Source organism: Natator depressus, chromosome 8, assembly GCF_965152275.1.
Source record: "Natator depressus isolate rNatDep1 chromosome 8, rNatDep2.hap1, whole genome shotgun sequence".
Taxonomy (NCBI): domain Eukaryota; kingdom Metazoa; phylum Chordata; order Testudines; family Cheloniidae; genus Natator; species Natator depressus.
Window position 1 is genome coordinate 88128610 of NC_134241.1, and position 19019 is coordinate 88147628.

The 19019-nt window shown below is 41.3% G+C and overlaps 1 protein-coding gene across 3 annotated transcripts in view; it reads right to left on the bottom strand.

The window, feature by feature from the left end:
• PDE4B (phosphodiesterase 4B) overlaps positions 1-18801 on the bottom strand; it is a 376497-nt gene extending 357696 nt beyond the window's left edge. Inside the window, exon 1 of one of the 3 annotated variants that reach the window (XM_074961577.1) lies at positions 18615-18801. Coding sequence is in view for 1 of the 3 variants with exons in the window: in XM_074961576.1 (XP_074817677.1) it covers positions 17951-17987 (37 nt within the window). In the remaining 2 variants the exon portion in view is untranslated. Of the gene's footprint in view, positions 1-17950; positions 18003-18094; positions 18323-18614 lie in introns of those variants that run through there. The other 2 variants (XM_074961578.1, XM_074961576.1) reach the window with 2 other exon arrangements.
• Between the last annotated feature and the right edge of the window lie 218 nt (positions 18802-19019).

Genomic DNA, 19019 nt, shown 5'->3' on the forward strand with positions numbered 1-19019 from the left:
ATCCATGAGCATAAATTTGATCTAGTTAGTATTACTGAAGCCTAGTGAGATGATTGTCCTGATTGTAATGTTAAAATCAATGGTTATTATAATCTATTTAGGAAGGACTGAGTGGGCAAAATGGGAAGAGTGGCACTCGATGTCAAAAATGGCATTGCCTGTTAACACTGAAGAAAATGATCTTGAAGGCTTACAGATCAATGCCCTAATGGATAGAGCACAAGATGGGCACAAGTTGGGGTTTGCTACGGACCACGAAATCACACTAGGGAACCCAATGACTGACTCCTTAAGCAGTTACCTACAATGTGGAGGAAAAAAAGATGCAGGATAATGGGATACTTCAATTTGTGTGACATTCTGGAGGTCTCATGCTGCCAGTACTAAAACATATTGGAATTTCTAAATATTCTAAAAATTGTACCCCTCTCCTCTAAAATTGAGGCACTTAAAATCACTTGTAACTTTTGAAAATTTAGGTCTATATTTTCTGAAGTCTGTATGTTTATAAAGTAAAAGAGTTAAATTCTTAATGACTACACATGATGTTGTATTGGAGACTATGGAAAAAAGAACCGACCAGCCACAGGGTGCAAAAAACAACAACATATAAATAATCCATAGATCACAGCAGGACTCCTTATGGAAGCATACACCAAGGAAGCCTGACCCAGGTACCCTCAGAAGGAAAAGAATATCTGAAAGGAATCTCTCTTCGAAACAAAACATTTAGAAACCTTGAAGTAACAAGAATCTGATAATTCCACAGTACATTAAAATACAAACACCACATTTTTCCTAATACATTCAACTACATTTATTCTTCATGTAACTAATTGCTATTGACCACATGTAAGCATGTAATTGCCACTGACCAAGAAAGAGGTCAAAATGAGTCAAAAGATAATGTTAGGTCAAAAAAAAAAAAAAAAAGAGAGAGAGAGCGCGCGCGCAATTGTATCATATATAGATTCTGAAAATATGTCCTATTACCATTCTGCAGACACTATAGGAAATCACATGCCACAAGACAATAAGGAGAAGATGTTTTGGAATTCCTGCCTTTCATGATTACCTTGGTGAAAAGCTGAACAGCAGGTGTGTTTCAGTGATGCAACAATTATATTTATTAACTAGTTGGGTTTTACCACAAAGGATTACTCTCTGGAAACCCAAAGGAAGATGTCAACAACTTCAATCTTACAACATAAGTGTAATGCAGAAAAAAAAATTGGGCATCAGTGTCTCGCTTTATTTTATTCATTACCGGCACTACTTTAGTCAAAGAATTCCACTTTGCACCAGTAACAGATGTTCAGACAATTTCCTTGTGGCCTTTAACACAGTTGTACACTCGTCCATATTTTCTGTGCAGATTAGTGTATATGGACTTATTTTCCATGAGAGTCATAAGCATTTCTGTTGGCTAGATGGAGCAACATGTCATCATACTAGCCTTTAATTGCTAATGGTTGAAATGTGAAATTTGGATAACAAATTAAAGTATCTGGATAGTCTCAATTTTGTTCACAATGAACACTTGTTTATATTGGGAGAATATTACACAACCCTGGCAATTTAGCTAGAGATGGCACAAGACTAGGACTGCTGATAATCAAGCCAGAGTTTTAAAGTGCACTCTGAAGAGCTTATACTATGATTGTCCACACTTTGCACAATTTTAGTACCATTAGACTTTCACTTGTTTAAAAATTTAAAAAACAAAATCACCAAATTCTTACATAAAATTAAGTTACAAACCTTTTCAAAATTCATACTTTCGGCCAAGCAAAATGTAACAAACAGTTAATCACTGTCAAAATATTCTAAGAGGATAGTAAATTATTACTCCAAGGTTTATATCACGTTGCTGTGGTACTAACTGATTCATTGTAGCTTAGTTGTTCCAAATGTGGAAGCTATATCACAAAAACCACCACACAAAACCGCTCTTTCAAAAGGTTAATGACTAAATTCTGCACCCAGAATTACAAATCAAAAATTACCAGATGGCAATGCTAACCAACATCCAACAAATACAATGAACAAAAAAGTACTCTGTGTGTGTGTGTACATAATTTAAAAAAAATAAATAAAAACCAACCCCGGGCCTTCCTAATGCGCGCGCGCACGCACACACACACACACCCCTTTTAAAAAGAAACTTGGTTGAAGAAAGTTATGCATCAATTTTTTCTTAACTGGAAACAGAGCTAAAACCACCATGTGCCTCTGAAAATACACACAAGATGGGGGAAAAAAAAAAGAGCTTGAATGTTCTGTGGTTTGAAAGCTACAGAAATCTCAACAGCTCCTTCCCGCCTGGAGGAGGATGCCGGGGATGTGGTCCTATTGTCCTAGAGTGCAAGAATCCATAGCTCCATCACTGCACATCCTGGGGTATCTGTTCAGAAAGCTGCCAGGCAGAGGGACTGCTACCACTACTGCTTACCTTGACTGAGTTCTACCCACCAGCTCCAAGGCGGGTAGAAGACACAGCGTGGGAGTACGTGCTGCAATGAGCAGCATTAATTTCTTTGCAGATTTCCACCTGGAAAACCACTCGTTTTATAGCAAACATTGTGCATCGAACTGCTGGTCCACAGGCCTGTCCCTCTCCAGCCTGACAAGTCTTTCCTGAACTTGTAGAGCAACATAACCATGCAATGTTCATAAAGACGACCTTCCCTGGGCATATATGCAGGAGATGCGGTGACAAGGGAAGAGCATGCAGTGTTGTCACTGTCCCCCCTTCCACTGTTTTCAGAGCCTCTCACCTACTTTAGGCTCACTTGTACCCTTCCACATGGCAGAGCTGACTGAAGCTTGCAGCCCATGCATTTTAAATACAAGCATCTCAGTTGCTATAACAACTTAATGGATTTATTCCCCGTGTTATTAATTACCTCTGGTTTAGTCAATTCACATCATCATGTTCTTGAGGGGACACTGTGGGATTAGTTCTCATCTCTTTTCAAAAGCATCTGCACTCAACTCTCACCGACATGAAAACGTTACCCACGTAAATCCCCATGCCTGGAGATAAGAACACACACATTCCTATTCTTTGAGAGCTGAATGTATAAGGGAGTGAACATTTCTAAATCCTAACAAAGATTTCTATAATTGAATCGGTGAAGCATACACCTTCATTTCAGCTGCAACCTGGTCAAGACATTTTAAATAGGGAGAACTCTCCTCAATGCATGTGACTACAAGACTAATTACGATTATTAGGAGTTCTACTTGTCTGGCAGGGCCAGACAGGTTATTAACGATACAGAGGTTCTGCAAGTGTCCTGGAGGAGGTCAGAAACTAACATTCCACCCAAAATTTAATGTGAATGCTCTTAATTATTTTCCCAACATAAGTTAAATAATATTTGGGACAATCAAAATTTTACTCATGATGGTTTCTAATCTTCTTGCTGGGAAATTATGACAATAAGAAACTAAAAGGTCAAATCCTGAGCTCTTGGTACATATTTTACTCCTCCATTCGTTGAGCAAAATGCATATTAACTGCAATGGCAATTTTTCCTGCATAAGGATAGGGTAAGAACTGGACAAGAGATTGGAGCCAAATCCTACAGGAGAAAATCTTGTCCTTTCATCTGTGGGCCAGGAAGGGCCTCTAGAAGCAAAACTCTTAGGAGCATGTGGGGGAGGAAGAATCAGGATACAGGTAGGCCAGCATTTCCCAGAGGCATTGTAAAGAAGGACTCAAGAATACTGCCGACAGGCAAACTTCCACTTTGTAAAATTGCAAGGAACTCAAGGGAGGGACAGATCATCAGTCTCAGACCCGGAAGAGCTGCAGTAGCTCTAGCTCACTTCTCTTTCTCTCTCCTGTGAGGCCACTGATCAGAGATATGCCATCCGGCAGCACAGAGACAGAGGCAACAGCACACTAAGATGATGGGGGAAGCCAGAGGCCAGCTTCCTTCCTGATAGCTGCATACCAAGGAAGAGGGAAGTTCTGGTTCCTCAATATGGTGGACTAGGTGGACGAGGAAAAAGACACCTACTAGCTCCCAGCCAATGAAGGGGACTAAAAGCAGTGTTGTGATGGGAAGAGACCTCCACTACAGAGAGGAAGAGGAGGGACTCAGCAGCACCAACCTCCCCCATTGTTAGATATACAACCCATATGATTAGTCTGTGATCCAAATCCTCTAATCCTTTACCTCTAGAAGCATCATGGGATATGTTAGGCCACAATATAATTCCGTGGGATGTGGACCACAAAAGATTTAGAACTCAAGGGCTGGCTGTACCGGGTGTGTGCACGCCTTGCCAAAAGACATGATGGCCAGCTCTGCATGGACTACACCTGGAAGAGCTAGCAGGCAGGTCTGATTGGGGAGCGGGAAGGAAGAGGGGACAACTGTACTGAAGCCCTGAGCCCTCATCTCCTTTCAAAAGCATCTGCGGTCACATCTCACTCAGACATGAAAATGTTACCCACATAAATCCCCATGCACTGAGATAACACACACATTTCTATTTGAGAGCTCAGAGTATATAAGGGAGTGAACTTTTCTAAATTCTAATAAAAAGAGGGGAAGCAAATATGATGTACCAGGGCTCCAGGTTTCTCTGGATGAGCTTAACTGGCCGGCATGTCTTTTACAGTAAAGATACTCCAGTTGTTCCTCCTTTGCAGAAGCCACCAAAGCAATCCTAGCAGTCTATTTCTCTTATTGCAGGGCCTTGACAGAAAGAGGGAGGGTTCCTTCCCCTATCCCACCTTCATGCAAATATTTCCCAGGACTCAAATGAGTTACTTGGCCTTTGGGACGGATTTTGTGCCTAAATGCAGAAGCCGATTGTTTCAACAGTTTGGAATACAGGTTTTAAAAATCCTGAAGTGACTGACTTGTTACTAAAAATCAAAAATCACAATGGAATTTTGATACAAGTCTCTTTCAAAAATTTGTCCCACTGCTACCTACTTTTAAAAAGGCTGGCTTGCAGCTGCTAGCCCACACAGGAAACAGCATGTTCCTGTAGGAGCCCATGGAGAGATTGTACTTCCTACAACAAAAATCTCTTCCCATCCACCCCAACTTGCATGTTAAGTGCATGCTACACTATCTGTCTGGATCCTCCTTTCCACAGCCTGGCGCAGCAGAGGCACAGCCATACTTCATTCAGAGAAATGTTTGTCTCCACAGGTGCATAGAGGGGGCTCCTTTGACATTCCTTTGCAGAAATTCCAAAAATCTGATTCTAAAAGACACCATAAACCTCCTACAGAAGATAAAAACTTCCACTGAGGATAACATAAATCAATAGAGTGATAGGAACAACATTACTAATGAACTGTTTATACTTAGTGTGCAAAAAAATGTGCACTATAATATAATCCTTGAGTAGCATCAGTATTCATGAACACTAAAATTAGAGACAACAGAAATTAAGTCACTCAGAATATTTGTTTCAAATTTCTAGTATCTGTGCTGAACACAAAGGCTCAAAGTACTGTTTTTCCAAAATTCATTCGTTATACAACTCCAACCAATATCATCTTTTTTTTAAATCTTCCACTGATTTTCAGAATACAGTTGCAACCACACAAGAAAGTCCTTAAAGAATAAAAACGGTATATCTTGCAATATGACTGAATTTCTCAAGAGCATTAATATTTGGGTCATTTGTTTGCTCCCAAAATACAATACCCTCTACGCATCTGTGGGGGGGTGGGGTGGGAGAAACAGGGCTGGTCTCCTCAGCCTCATTAGCTTTCATCAGCAAATCCCTTTAGGTGACAGTAATAAAGTGGAAGGTGTGCCTTAAAGAAAGAGAATTTGTCATGTGCTGCGGAGCTATAGACTAAAACAGGAAACGGTCCCCAAAAAGATACAAACATATATACATTTAAATGGAAATAATAGGGGTGATAGTCTATGTTGTGACTCTGAGGACATGTCTACATGGGGATAAAAAACCCACAGCTGGCCTGGGTCAGCTGACTTGGGCTCACTGGTCTCGGGCACCAGGGCTGAAAAACTGCCATGTAGATCTTTGGGCTCAGACTGGAACCCAAGCTCTGGGATGCTGTGAGGGTGGAGGGTCTCAGAGCTTGGGTGCCAGCCCAAGTCTGAACATCTCCACAGCAATTTTTCAGTCCCGCAACCTGAGCGCACAAGCTCAAGTCCGCTGACCTGGGCCACCTACAGCTGTGCCGTGGGTCTTTTATCCCCATGTAGACTTACTGTGAGAGGCACAACACAGAACTCGCAGCTCAGAGAGAGATGGGCACTAAAGTTGCTTTAAGCAACTGTGTAATGATTTGTGTTAGTCAAGTATATAAACTGGGGGGGGGGGGAATATAAAGGAGTTTTTGCTTTTTGTATGTGTCTCGGCATTTCAGAACTAGTAGAAATAGCTTCAAGATTGTGTGAAACCTAGTTTGTATGTCTTACTTTCTAAAACCTTAGTCTGTGTAAATAGCAGGGTGAAACAGAGAGGGTTATGAGGGAATTGTTAACTTCAGGTGTCCCGCAACCCCAAGACAAAAAACTTACAAGAAAACACCCAAGGCCACAAAAACACCAATAAAATAAAATTCGACTGGATGGAACCAGTGGGATTGATAGCAAAGAATAGACAACAGAAGTAATTTTTAGCAGGATGAGCAAAAATGTATTGTTTAGGTTACTTATTGTGATTTATGCATAGAAATGTTTTATAGTCAGGGGTTCAGAGGAATAGGTACATTGATAAGGTAACGGAGTCTGCTTAAAGTTATAGAACAGAGGATAAAAGATAGGTGATTGACAATAGGAAAATGGAGAAGAACAACACAGCAGACCAGAGATTTGAAAAAAGTCATCTTGTCCTCAGAAGATGTAACTTGATCAATTACTTTTCTTGCCTGATCTATTTTTGTATGTCTTAAAACATACAAAATAAAGGATACAAGAAACTGTTTAAACCTAAATTGGAGTATTTGTCACCCAACAGCACCTTTGCAATTCTGGGCTGCTCTGGGGGCTGGAGAGGCCCCGGGCATTACTTAGACAACTCACAGGACCAGAGTAACTTTATAGGGCAGCCTTTCTTGAACTGCCCTATAGACTGCAGCACTATGGACCGCAGCTCCACCCTTGACATACCCTACCAGACCCCAGCCCTGCCCCTGACATGCCACCTAATCCAGGACTTTAAAGGGGTCCTTCAGAAGTAACCTTATAGCTGTCTCCTGCATTGCCTCTGCCAAGGAATCCTCCTGAAGCCAGATACATAGCGGCCCTAAAAATCATACTGTTCCAGCTCTTAATACAGCCAGAGAAAACTCAATTGGTTCAAACACAAGCAGTAACAAGAGTTCTGCAGAATTGTTGTCCAGGGGCTCTAGTGCAAGAAGAGTAGGACCCAGATTTGACAAAGATACTGCCTGGCCCCAAAACAGCTTATCTATGATGTAGAGATTCCAGCTCCAGTACACTAATAGTGATATCTTATACGGTTATGCTGAAAAGGTGCTGGTGGCTACCCCCAGACTTCTCTTTAATCTGCATCTCATTGAAGCCAATGGACATCCCTTCATTCAGGATAAATGTCAGGGGCAATTATGCTCCTTTATAGATAGCTGAAACAATAGTAAATACCACCTAAGGGACCAAACTACATGCCAGGCCAATCAAAAGGTGAACTATGGGGCAGGGTGGTTTTCCTTGGGAGCTGATCACAAATAGAGCCTGTGTGTGTGCCAGAAGGGAACGCAGCACAAATCCAAGAGACAGCAGCCTGAAAGCCGGGGACAACAAGAACAGCACTGGTAACGTGGCCCTGTGGGGGGGGGGGGGGGGAGTGTATGTGTGTGGGCTACAAATAAGTTGGGAATTATGAGCAAGAATCCTATTTGTTCCCACTGTATTCAGGGAAACAGGACTTTGTGTACATTCTTTGTAAACAAAACAGTATTTTACCTAAGACATACCTGATTTTTAAACATCAATTTCTCCTCATAATGGAAAGAGCCCTCAAGACCCCAAATTTTGGATAACTGCTTGGGCCAAAAGAGGTAAGGCTGGTGTTTAGTAATAGGATAGAGTTTCCACAGACAAACTGTGACCTGATATTTCCCTTGAAATAAAGCTGGAACAAATAATAGAGACACTTCCAGAAATTAAAGATTGGGAAAAGAAAATTAAAACAAGACCTGGGCACTTCTTGTTGGAGATAAAAAAAAAATCTTTGTTGGGGTAGCAGCTACAAAGCATCTAGGCAGACTGGAAAGCCAATTCTGGACTTATGAAACAATAAGGTGAACAGCAACCTGACTGACATGGACCAGAAGGTTTCCCACAAAACAGGGGAAGCCATGAAAGCTTTGGCCAACTTGCAACTTGTTAATAGAGGTTAGTTGCAGCAAGGACTTAAGGGCCATAAAAAAAAGTCAGCTACAGAAGAAAATTAAAGGGGCAAAGACCACAGTGGATATGGAATTAGGACAGCCACAAGAGTTGGGTAAGACTGAACACATAGGACAGTTTTCTACCGTGTCTACCCACAGAAGCCCATAGGGGAGAGGCTAGGATGTCACAGCTCAAACAATGCAAAAGTCTAGTATCTTTGAGGGAAAAACTCCCTGGGAGACTTATTTGGCTCAGTTCAATACCATAGCCCAAAGCAAACGGCAGGGAAGATGAGCAGAAAGACAAGTTTCTAGCATCCAGCTTGGGTGGACCAGCTCTGATGGTGCTGCAGAACTTACCACAGAAAAAAAGAATGAATTATCCAGACCTGGTACGAGTCCTTGATAGTAGTTTGGAGCTAGCCAACAATCTGAACAGGCCAGGGCACAGCTGAGAGCTGGGGGCCGGGAGAGGGAAGAGAGATCCCAACTGAACTGGCAAAGAACCTGGTATATCCAGATAGCAATGCGGACCTCCATGATAAATTGGCAATGAAGCAATTTATACAGCTGGACTTGGACTTCCAGATTACATTCAGCGAACAGAGGCCCTCAGAGGAGCTATGGAATTTGAATCTTTCCTGCAGCAGTGCACCAGAATAGAAAACAGCTACAGGGGAAGATAGGAGCTAATCACCATGAGCCCTGTAAGTACAGCTCTGAGCCTAGTACGTATGTTGGAACAGGGGATTCTGATCTGGTTCATGACCGTTTTGAATTGTTAGAAAAAGTGTTCACTGGTTTTGTAAAACAAGAGAAATTGGCAACAATGCAAAAACTAAGGGAAGCAGTTCTGTTAAACATTGGTGTTGTTAAAAAAAAAATGGCCACAATAGAAGAACTGTTATAAATATAAAGTTGGCCAGGACAGAGCATCACAAGAGTGCAGTGAAAGTTCTTCACCCAGTTTGGGGGGAGGAGGGAGATAGAGGGGAAAGGATAGCAAGTTGAAGGGGCAAAGCTTGGAGGTACAGTAGAACCTCAGAGTTACAAACTGACCAGTCAACCACACACCTCATTTGGAACCAGAAGTATACAACTAGGCAGCAGCAGACACAAAACAAAACCAAAAAAAGTAAATACAGTACAGTACTATGTTAAATGTAAACTACCAAAAAAAAAAAAAAAAAGCAAGAGAGAAAGTTACAAAAATATTTGTCAAGATAAGGAAACTGTTTCTGTGCTTGTTTCATTTAAATTAAGCTAATTAAAAGCAGCTCTTTTCTTCTACATAGCAAAGTTTCAAAGCCGTATCAAGTCAATGTTCAGTTTCAAATTTTTGAAAGAACAACCATAACGTTTTGTTCTGAGTTACAAACAACCTCCATTCCCGAGGTGTTCGTAACTCTGAAGTTCTACTGTACACAGCTCAACCCTACAATTTTTGTTTAGATCTGGGCAGTTAAACAACAAATATGTTACGGATGTGGCCCAGGTGAGATGAATGATTTGTAGACAATTGGTTTACAGTGAGCATGTTGTCTTACCTTCAGGATCAGGAACCATAACAGTTACATGCTGTGGTACTTTCCATCAAAGGAAAAATAGGAGTAATAAAGATCTGCTTTGAGGTCTCCCCCTCTTCTTTCTTTCCATTTCCCTATTCAGGTTTGGCGACTTTTATAGCCTTCTTCCAAACACAGGATTTTACACCTGGTTGTTGTACAAATTGGTGTCTCTAAGGTCCACTGATATCCAGTCCATATATCGAGTCTGTGGCCGCCTGCTTGGGCATCTTCCATCCATGATCATTCCAAAGGCCATCCTACAATATAACTCTCAGGACTCCACTGGACATGTCCATATCACTGTAACCTAGCCTCCCTCAAACTTGTCTTCAATTGGGGAAACGTGCATTAGGTCCCTCATAACCTCATTTCATTTCCTATCCTGGAGTGTCCAACTATTTGACCACCTCAACATCTTTATTTCCATGGTGCAGAGCATGTTGATTTCTTTTCTTGTGGCTGGCCATGTCTGTTCTGAACATTAGGATGGGTTGAATTACAGTTTTATATATTCTGGTTCCACAATCTTATGAGAAAGAAGAGTAGGAGACCTATACAGTGCTTACAAAATAAATGAAGTAGAATATAGGATACAGCTCAATTCCAGGAATAAACCCAACGTTATCCATTAGGACTATCTTAGGAAGTATCATGGGACGGGAAGTATCATGGGACAGGACTTCAAATGTGGCTTCCCCCAGAAACAGAGGCTATACCTGTGTGAGCAGAGTCTGGGTGAGTTGTGAAAGTAATGAATTCATCATCAGAACAAAAATGGGCAGAGGCTGTCCAAGCCAGCAACTTCACAGAAACAACAGACGCTTGTCAAGGGGCTGTTGAAAGAAGTCCCTCCCAGTTGGCTGAAAGAAAACTGGGCAGGGAGAGAAAGACTCCAAGAAGATTTGGATGGGAATAAATCAGATTTAGGCTAATGATATAAAATATCCTGACAGACAAATACTATATAAATAGTTAAGATTGTATTATTCAATTCAATATCTGGGATGGGTCATAGAGGGAGTCATCATTCTGGAGTACATCAGGATGATGGGCAGAGCAGCAATGGGTTGTTTAGGCTTGGACATAGGTGGCTATGAGTTGGCAAGACATTGATCTAAATTAAGCAGTTAAACTCCTTTATGGAAAAAGATAGCTGAAACAATAAAATATACCACTGAAGGGACTCGGCCATGTGCAAGGCTCATCAGAAGCAGAGCTATGTGGGCAGAAGAGCTTTCCCTGGGGGCAGACTGAAAACACAGGGATTGTGTGTGTGTGTGAGAAGCACAAAAGCCAAGGGAGAAGCCTGAAAGCAGGGCACAGTGAGAAAAGCCTGGTTAGCGTGGCCTTGGGAGGAAGCCAAGAGAGAGTTTCTTTTGGGCAGAGTACTGGCTAGAATGAAGCATAGAATTTTGAACATGGAAAGTGTCTCCTGTTTTTTATTCCTACTGTATTCAGGCAAACAGGACTTTGTGAACATTCTTAGTAAAGAAACAGGACTGCACCCAAGAAATACCTGATTCTATCATCAATTTCTCCTCTGAACAGGCACAAGCTGCAAGGCTCTAAATATAACCGCTCAGGCAAAGACAGAACAATACTTATACAGTGCTTTTCATGGCAAAAGATTAAAAAAAAAAAAAAAGAAGACGACTTCGCAAGCTATATTTATAAGCAAGTAGGATTTTGTTTTCTGCCCAAATCTGTTCTTTTACCGAAACACCTCTCCACGTTAGTCTAAATTAAAATTAAACATACATTATGGTTTGTTTAATTATCCAATATTTTTTAATTTTTGCTGCATGTAGCAGAACTCTGGAATTGCAGTGATGAATACAAATAGTGATTAGTATCAGATGCTTCTTCAGAAGATACAAGAAATCCCATAACAGACAATTAGGGAACTTCTCCATAAGGGAAGTTTCTTCCTACCCCCCAGTCAGGTAATGGTTTTCCTATGGCCTGAAACAAGATGGTTTATATTCACTGAAATAAAATAAAATGTTTTATCCTGCGTACATGTCCATAAGTTCCAGTGGGAAAGTATGCACTGTGTAAACAAATATTTTTAAATAGTTTTTAATTTCCTTTAAATTTCATTAGATGACTCATTTTTATAGTTGTGAGAAAAGCTTTACAGGAATGTTCAATTCCAATATTTGATTTGTTTGGGTCGTGACCCACACACTGTCTAAAAAATTGTCCCAGGACCCAAAGGAATTCTTTAAATAAACGAACGAAAATATAAATAATTTATGAATACATACATAAATGAATGAATAAAAATATCACCAACACACTGACTCCTTTCAGCCACAACTGAGGGGAAACCTTAGTAGGCCAAAAACATATGCCATTAAAGACTTGATTCTACGGCCTGCTTTCAGGGATATCAAAACATTCTGCTTATGCCAACAGCAAATTGAAAACACAGAATAAGAAAAAGGTTACTGAGACTTCAAATAGCTCTGGGGAAATATCAGACCTGCAGTGATCTGGTTTCTTTCAAACGTTTCTCCTCCGTTAATGAGCTGTAGCTGGAGGGGGGTGGGGGGTGGGGTGTTCCACTAGCCTTTCCGAATCACATGCTCAGAATTCACTGTGAGGAAGCAGGGACAAGAAACTCTCATTTCAGAGGCTTCTTCTGATTTAAAAATGGAGATAAATAAAATAGTCCAAAAACTGGACTGGAAGGGGACAAAGGGAGCAGGGGAAAAAAAAACCACCTCAGCTATATTTACTTTTACAGAGTTTCACCTCAAATGGGAGAAGGTTTTAGGACTTCTAAGGGGAAGAGGTCTTCCTACCCTATGAGATCCCAGAAATCTGTGGGGAAGGAAAGGATGAGAACTGTGAATGCAAAGAAGCCCCTATAGAGGACTGCCTTCTATATGATGCCCTGTTGTTCCCAACTCCATGGTAACACAGATCCTTGGGAAGAGGTCTTAACAGGAGTTCCTAATGAAAGTTCTCAGGGTTAGCAGGGGAGGATGATGCTATGGGTAGTTGGTCTTCTGCTCTACCGCCTTCCACGGCTCTCAGACATCTCTCTAAACCCCCCAACGAGCTCCAAAACAGAAGCTTCCATGGTTCCAAGGGTGGGGACAATGGAGTGAGTCTTCAGCTTTCTTCTTGAGGTCCCCCAGGAGAGAGGCACTCCCTGATATTGGTAAACATTCTTATATGAGAAAATGAAATGAAACCGGGAAACATTGGACAAAAAAGATGAACAAAGAATTTCATGCCATTTCAGTGGTCTTTTTGCAGTGTGATTCCTGTACTGACTGAAGATTTCACACATGAATGCCTCCCTCCCCACGCCCATGGCCGCCCTTATTCCTGTCCAGAATAGATCATCTTGAGCTCTGTTCTTATACTTCTCAATACACACATGGGTACTGTGGATTATGCTTAGTATTCCTAATCATGCCATGTGTTATGATGACATGATTCTCTTTGTACATAATGCCACATTTCTGCTTTTTCTTTTAAACATCCATGTAGGATTATTCTCTTGAGCTCTCGATCATTCTGTTTCTCATTTGAGCTTCTAAAATTTAGTTTCAGCAATGGATAATACTTGAGTGTTATTTACTTCAGATTCCTCTCTTCCTGAAGCGCCTGTTTGCACTATTTATAGGCACTCTTGAAAGCATGCCTATTGCAAGAAGCTCCTTAACAGACCTATCTTTCACATTTAACAAGTTCTTATGCTTCTTCTGCAATAATCAGAATCTTTTTGGTAATATTTATTCCAGTGGTATACGGTCGGTTTTTCTCAGCCAATTTCTGACTAAAAATATCTTCATGAAACCACTCGATCAAAATCAATTGCCAGAATTTTTTTTTCCAATGTGCTATGTTTAGTCAATGCTTTGGATGCATACCTCACTGGGTGACCATCTCACAGAAGGAAAGCCGTCAGTGCATTTAAGCTTGTGCGACTGAGATTTTACGGTCATTGTTCAATCGTAAAATATTTCTGTGCTGGTGCATCTATGATTTTGTTTGTTTGTTGTTTTAAAATTTCCAGAAACTTTTCTCATGCCTCATCTCAGGCCATTCTGTGTTGTCCTCAAGAAGCATCCGGGGGTGGAGGGAGACACTTAATTGTGACAAATCAGGCATGAATTTGCTTAGCTATTTTAACATGCCAGTGAATCTCTAAGTCCTCATTGGTTGAAGGATTTTCCTTTTGTACAATTGCCCCTATCTTTCTAACACCCAAGGTCACTGAATAGGAGTTTTACATAACTATTTGCATTCAGCTTCATCTGCCTTTTACTCCTGTTTAAATTAAAGTCCTTTTCGTTGGCCTGCTGGTTACTTCTAAAGAAAATGTGGCTTTCCCAAGCAACATTCTTGCCTGAATCAAAGTATTCTTGAGTGACTTCACCTAACAGTTCGCACTCCCCATTCTCCCACTGAAATGTACTGTAAATCAGTGCTTCTCAAGCTATCTGATGTGGGGGACTGGCCATTTTTTTTTTCCAATGTGCGCGCAGACCAGCAGCCGATGGCTCGCGGACCGGCACTGGTCCGCGGACCACCACTTTGAGTAGCACTGCGGTAAATCATTCAGTGCTTTGCAGCCTGCCATATGTAGTATGGTGAAGGATTTAGCCTTCTCCCATTTATCTTTAACACCACTTGTTTCTAGGAAACTTAAAGCACTGCAGTCACCTCCTCCAGTTCTCTTGCGGACTAAGATTCAGGTTACTTCAATTGCTCCATTGTTGTAAGAGATTCATTTTACTTAAGATAAAAGGCATGACATACAGAAGTACTGGAAAGGAATAGATCTCTATTTCCTTGTTCCAGTGTCTGACATGGGTCTGGGTTACAAAAGGGTATAGTCAGGATCCATGGACACAGTAAATGCTGTTATAGTCATAGTCATATTGTATTATGAAAAACGAGGAATAAGGAGTTCCTGATCTCCTTCTCTATACCATTCATTATGTATACTTTTACCAAGTGCCCTCTTATTTATTCTTCTTCTGTCTAAAACACTAACAAAAAGAGTTTCTATCACATTATTGCATAATTTGAGAAATAGTATGCGATCATATACTTAAAGCCTGTGAGTAAAGGAATGTCAGGGGAGTTTTACCACCATAAAATTGATGTAACAGAGCAGAGAATCAAATCCTATCTTTGCACATGTGTATAGGGATCAGAGCTAAAGGGATATTGTCAACTTAAATTTGGTCAAAAGATTATTCTTTATAAGACCAATAGAAATATTTTCATAATGTTTAATTCAATTAAAACATATTATAAACGCATAACTTATTCCCCTGCAGTGCCTCACCCCAAACACTGAAAGTGAAAGTGACTATCAAACTCACTAAAATTATATTTGTCTAAACTGAGTGATATACAAAAAAAGGAATCATCATTAATAATGACAAATAAATTAGATTAACATTCTTTTGTTTTTGTAATATAAGGTGTTATTTAATAATTTAGGTAAATAAATGTTTACAATATACTTCATTTTGTTAAATCTACATTCATTTCATTGTCCTACTTATCCCAATATCTCTTTACTGATTTAAGCACTAATCCTACAAACATTTACTTTGCAGTGTTACATACTTCTAAGTATACCTGGCAATTATTTGTTGGCTAACTTATTACAGGCTTCCTGGTAGAGAAGTAGGACTCTTGATCAGGGATTTAAATGCTGAATGGGTAGGGAAGGGTGTTCCATGTATAAGGGGTGGTGGCATGAAAGAATGTGCAAAGGTGGTTGAGAGAGAATAAAATAAACTGGAAAACAAACTGGCATCACTGGAGACACATCAGAGATGAGGAGCAACATGAAAAGAAACTGTCAGATAAGCAGGGAAGAGTAGAGTTATGTAGTGCTTTGTAGGTATCTGTTGTGGTGGTGAGGGGAAAGCAGCAGAAAGATTCAAAGTTGACCTGGACACGATCAGATCAACTGGTTAGGAAGATGATCCTTGTAGCTGAGTTTTGTATTGTTAGAACAGGAGCGGAGCACAAACACTGGTGTTAGAGAGCCCAGAGAGAAGGAGGTTGCAGTAATCATTGCAAGAAAAAATTGGATGAGAGTTTTTGCTGTGTAGACAGAAAGAAGAGGTCAGATACTGCTGACTGTGGTCTGATAATCAGGTACAGAAAGTCAGAGATGAGCATAAGCTACAAATGTCATCAAAATTCAAGGGGAGGTGGATTTAGTCTGCTAGTTAAGCCCACTAAAGACAAAAGTCTGAGCTACAATTTCTGTAACTGGAGTGGATTCAAACTCTCCCAGTGTGTTCTTTGGGAGGCAAGAGAGCCTAAGGGAGAATGGATTCAGTATTTCAATTCAGGCCTAAGTCTAAGCAAGATAGAAACAAAAAGGATTCTGTTAGAATGGCTCACCAAAATCTAAAAAAGAAATAGATGGGAATAAAAAAAGAAATAGATGTGCTTGGATATTCCTGTAATAGGCACATTAAAATAGATAAGATGACCAGGGGAAAAAAAGGAGGTAACTGCTATGAATGGCTTGTTTAGTCCAGACAGTATATTTGGTGCTATAGAAAAAAAAACCAAAAGGAAGGCTTTGTCCCTACCCGAAGGGGTTTACAATCGAGATGATTTATTATGAACTAGTCACTTATTTACAATTTAGCTACCATATCTGGAGATGACAGTGGAGGAAAAAAAATAAATCAGAGTGTGTCAAATCAGCGCAGTGCATGTTTTGTTTCATTATGAATGTAAAACATGACATACAAGTGCAATTCTAATTTGATATGCAAATCCCTCTACACTAACCTTGACTGAATGACAGCAGTAAAGTGACAACATTCTCTAAAATTCACACCTTAATTCTGTATTACTGCTTTTCTTGCATGTTAGTAAAAATTTTGAAAAATGAAACAAAATTATGACAGCTCTAGTTAAGACAAAATGTGACTACAGCAAAGGGATTTCTCTTCAGTGCGGGTGACCTCTTGAAATATTTTACATTGCAGCAGATGGTGTACAGCACACAGAGCAACTTGTCCCTTCAGTAGTTGCAATTAATTACAAGAATCTTAGTGTCTGGTTGCCTATCTAGACTGATTTATCATGCCTCAGCCTTCACATCAAGATGTCAACCTTCTCTTCTATCATGGTAACTAATGCTTCATGGTTCTGAAGGTACCTGTTGCACACAGAACTAAAATACATCTCTTATTAACACAAATACACCCCTAAAGTATCTTCTCCATAACACAGGAATGTTAAATCCCCAAATCCCTCCTAAACTCATCTCCCATATGGCACTGAACTGAAAAGCGGCAGCTTTAGGAAAACAAATGGACTCAAACCATATGTTAATGAATATGATGTACAGCAGTAAAACAAATGAAAAAACGTATCACAAAAATGCTATAAACAGATTTAGCTTGATCAAGAAGTTACTGGAGCTACAGCTCCAATCCTTCAATATCACATTGCATTATTGACTAGACGCATCATAAGTGGGTTTCGGCTTCTTTTCAGACATTAAGCATAGGTACTGCAGAAAACAGAACACTGGACTAAATGGGCCAATGGCCCGCTCTAGCACATCAACTCCTATTTTCTTATGTACATATTAACAACAAATTAAAAAGAATGATAAATCAAGAAATAAACAAAAAATAATCACAACACAAACACAAACTGAAAGAATATGTATTTTTCCATTGTAATTATAATAAATAAATTTCAAATAGAACTGGAAAAAGTAACACAAAAAAACTGATCACAAAAGTTATTGTAACCAGTGAAATAAATAAATGGGTAAGCCATTACAACCAGGATTTCTTGTGAAACTAAATCAACCAACCGGCAAGAAATGCGCTGAAGATCTGTTAAGACAGCACAGAATATAGAATATATAAAATGTGACCATCTTTTTATTTTACAACCTAACTCAAACAAGCAGCATAATTCTCAACCACTTCACCTCCTTCTGAACTACAGTTTAAAAGCAACACCACTAACATCATTTAAATCATCTTCCTCTTACCTTTAAAAATAACTCCCTCAATTATGCACACCTGCATCTCTACTTATGCATTTGCTTCAAAGCTGCTTTTTTACAGCAAGGTTTGGAATGGGTTTCTTGGGGACAAACATTCGTGAGGCGATCACAAAGGCTACTTGGGCTCACCTGTGCTCTGAGAACAAGTGACACCGGCAGGCTACTCTTAACATCTCAATTGTAAGGAGAGCGAGGGACACCCTTCCTTCTAAAAGTTCCTCAACGTGCCTCTTGGTGTGTCTGTATTCACACTATCAGTCTTGGCAGGACCATCCTGGGATGGATGGAGATACTCAGCTAGGAAGTACTGCAGGTCCCTGCTTGCCCTATACCCCTCTCCAATACCGCATAGTGGGATCCAACCAACCCCTATTTGTATTTCAAGCCATTCGCGCAGCTCTACATTTCCCTTTAGCCCTGGTCGCTCTTTGGGGCACCCTGTCTCTCTGGCTTTGTCTCTCTTTCCCTGCCTGGGTCCCGCTTTGCAGAAAGCCCCAGGGCAGCTCCGGCCGTTCCCCGGCTGACAGAGGCTGGGGCAGGGAGAGGGGCACCAGGGCAGCTCAGCTCGGCGGGCTGCCGCCCTCTCCAGCCGCCCGCGCACGAGAGGAGCGCGGACCAGCGGGCGCCCGAGCTGTGGGGAAGCGCTTACCTTGGCCAAGGCGCCGGCGTCCTCTTCCGCCGCCGGGCGAGGCTCTTTTGTTCTCCGGGGAGAGGGCGGGGAGTGAGCGCGCTCTCCGTGCTCCCCACCGGGGCTGAGCGTGGAGGCTGAGCCCAGGCAGTCGCCCGGCTCGTCGGCGCTACGCGGAGCTCTGCCCAGCCCCGGCAATGACAATGGAGCGTTTGCATGGCGCGGCGGCTTCGCCTGCGCGGGGAGTCTGAGGGCCGCCACCTGTCAGCGCGCCGCGGGCAGCCCAGGCCGCGCCAGCCTGAACCGCCCAGCACCCCGGCGGGCCCCGCGCTGGGGCTCCCGCCGCACCGCGGGCCGCCATTCCCTGAGGGGGGGCTAGAGGGGCACCCAGGGCAAGCGGGGTGGGGGAAGGGAGTGGAAAAGGAA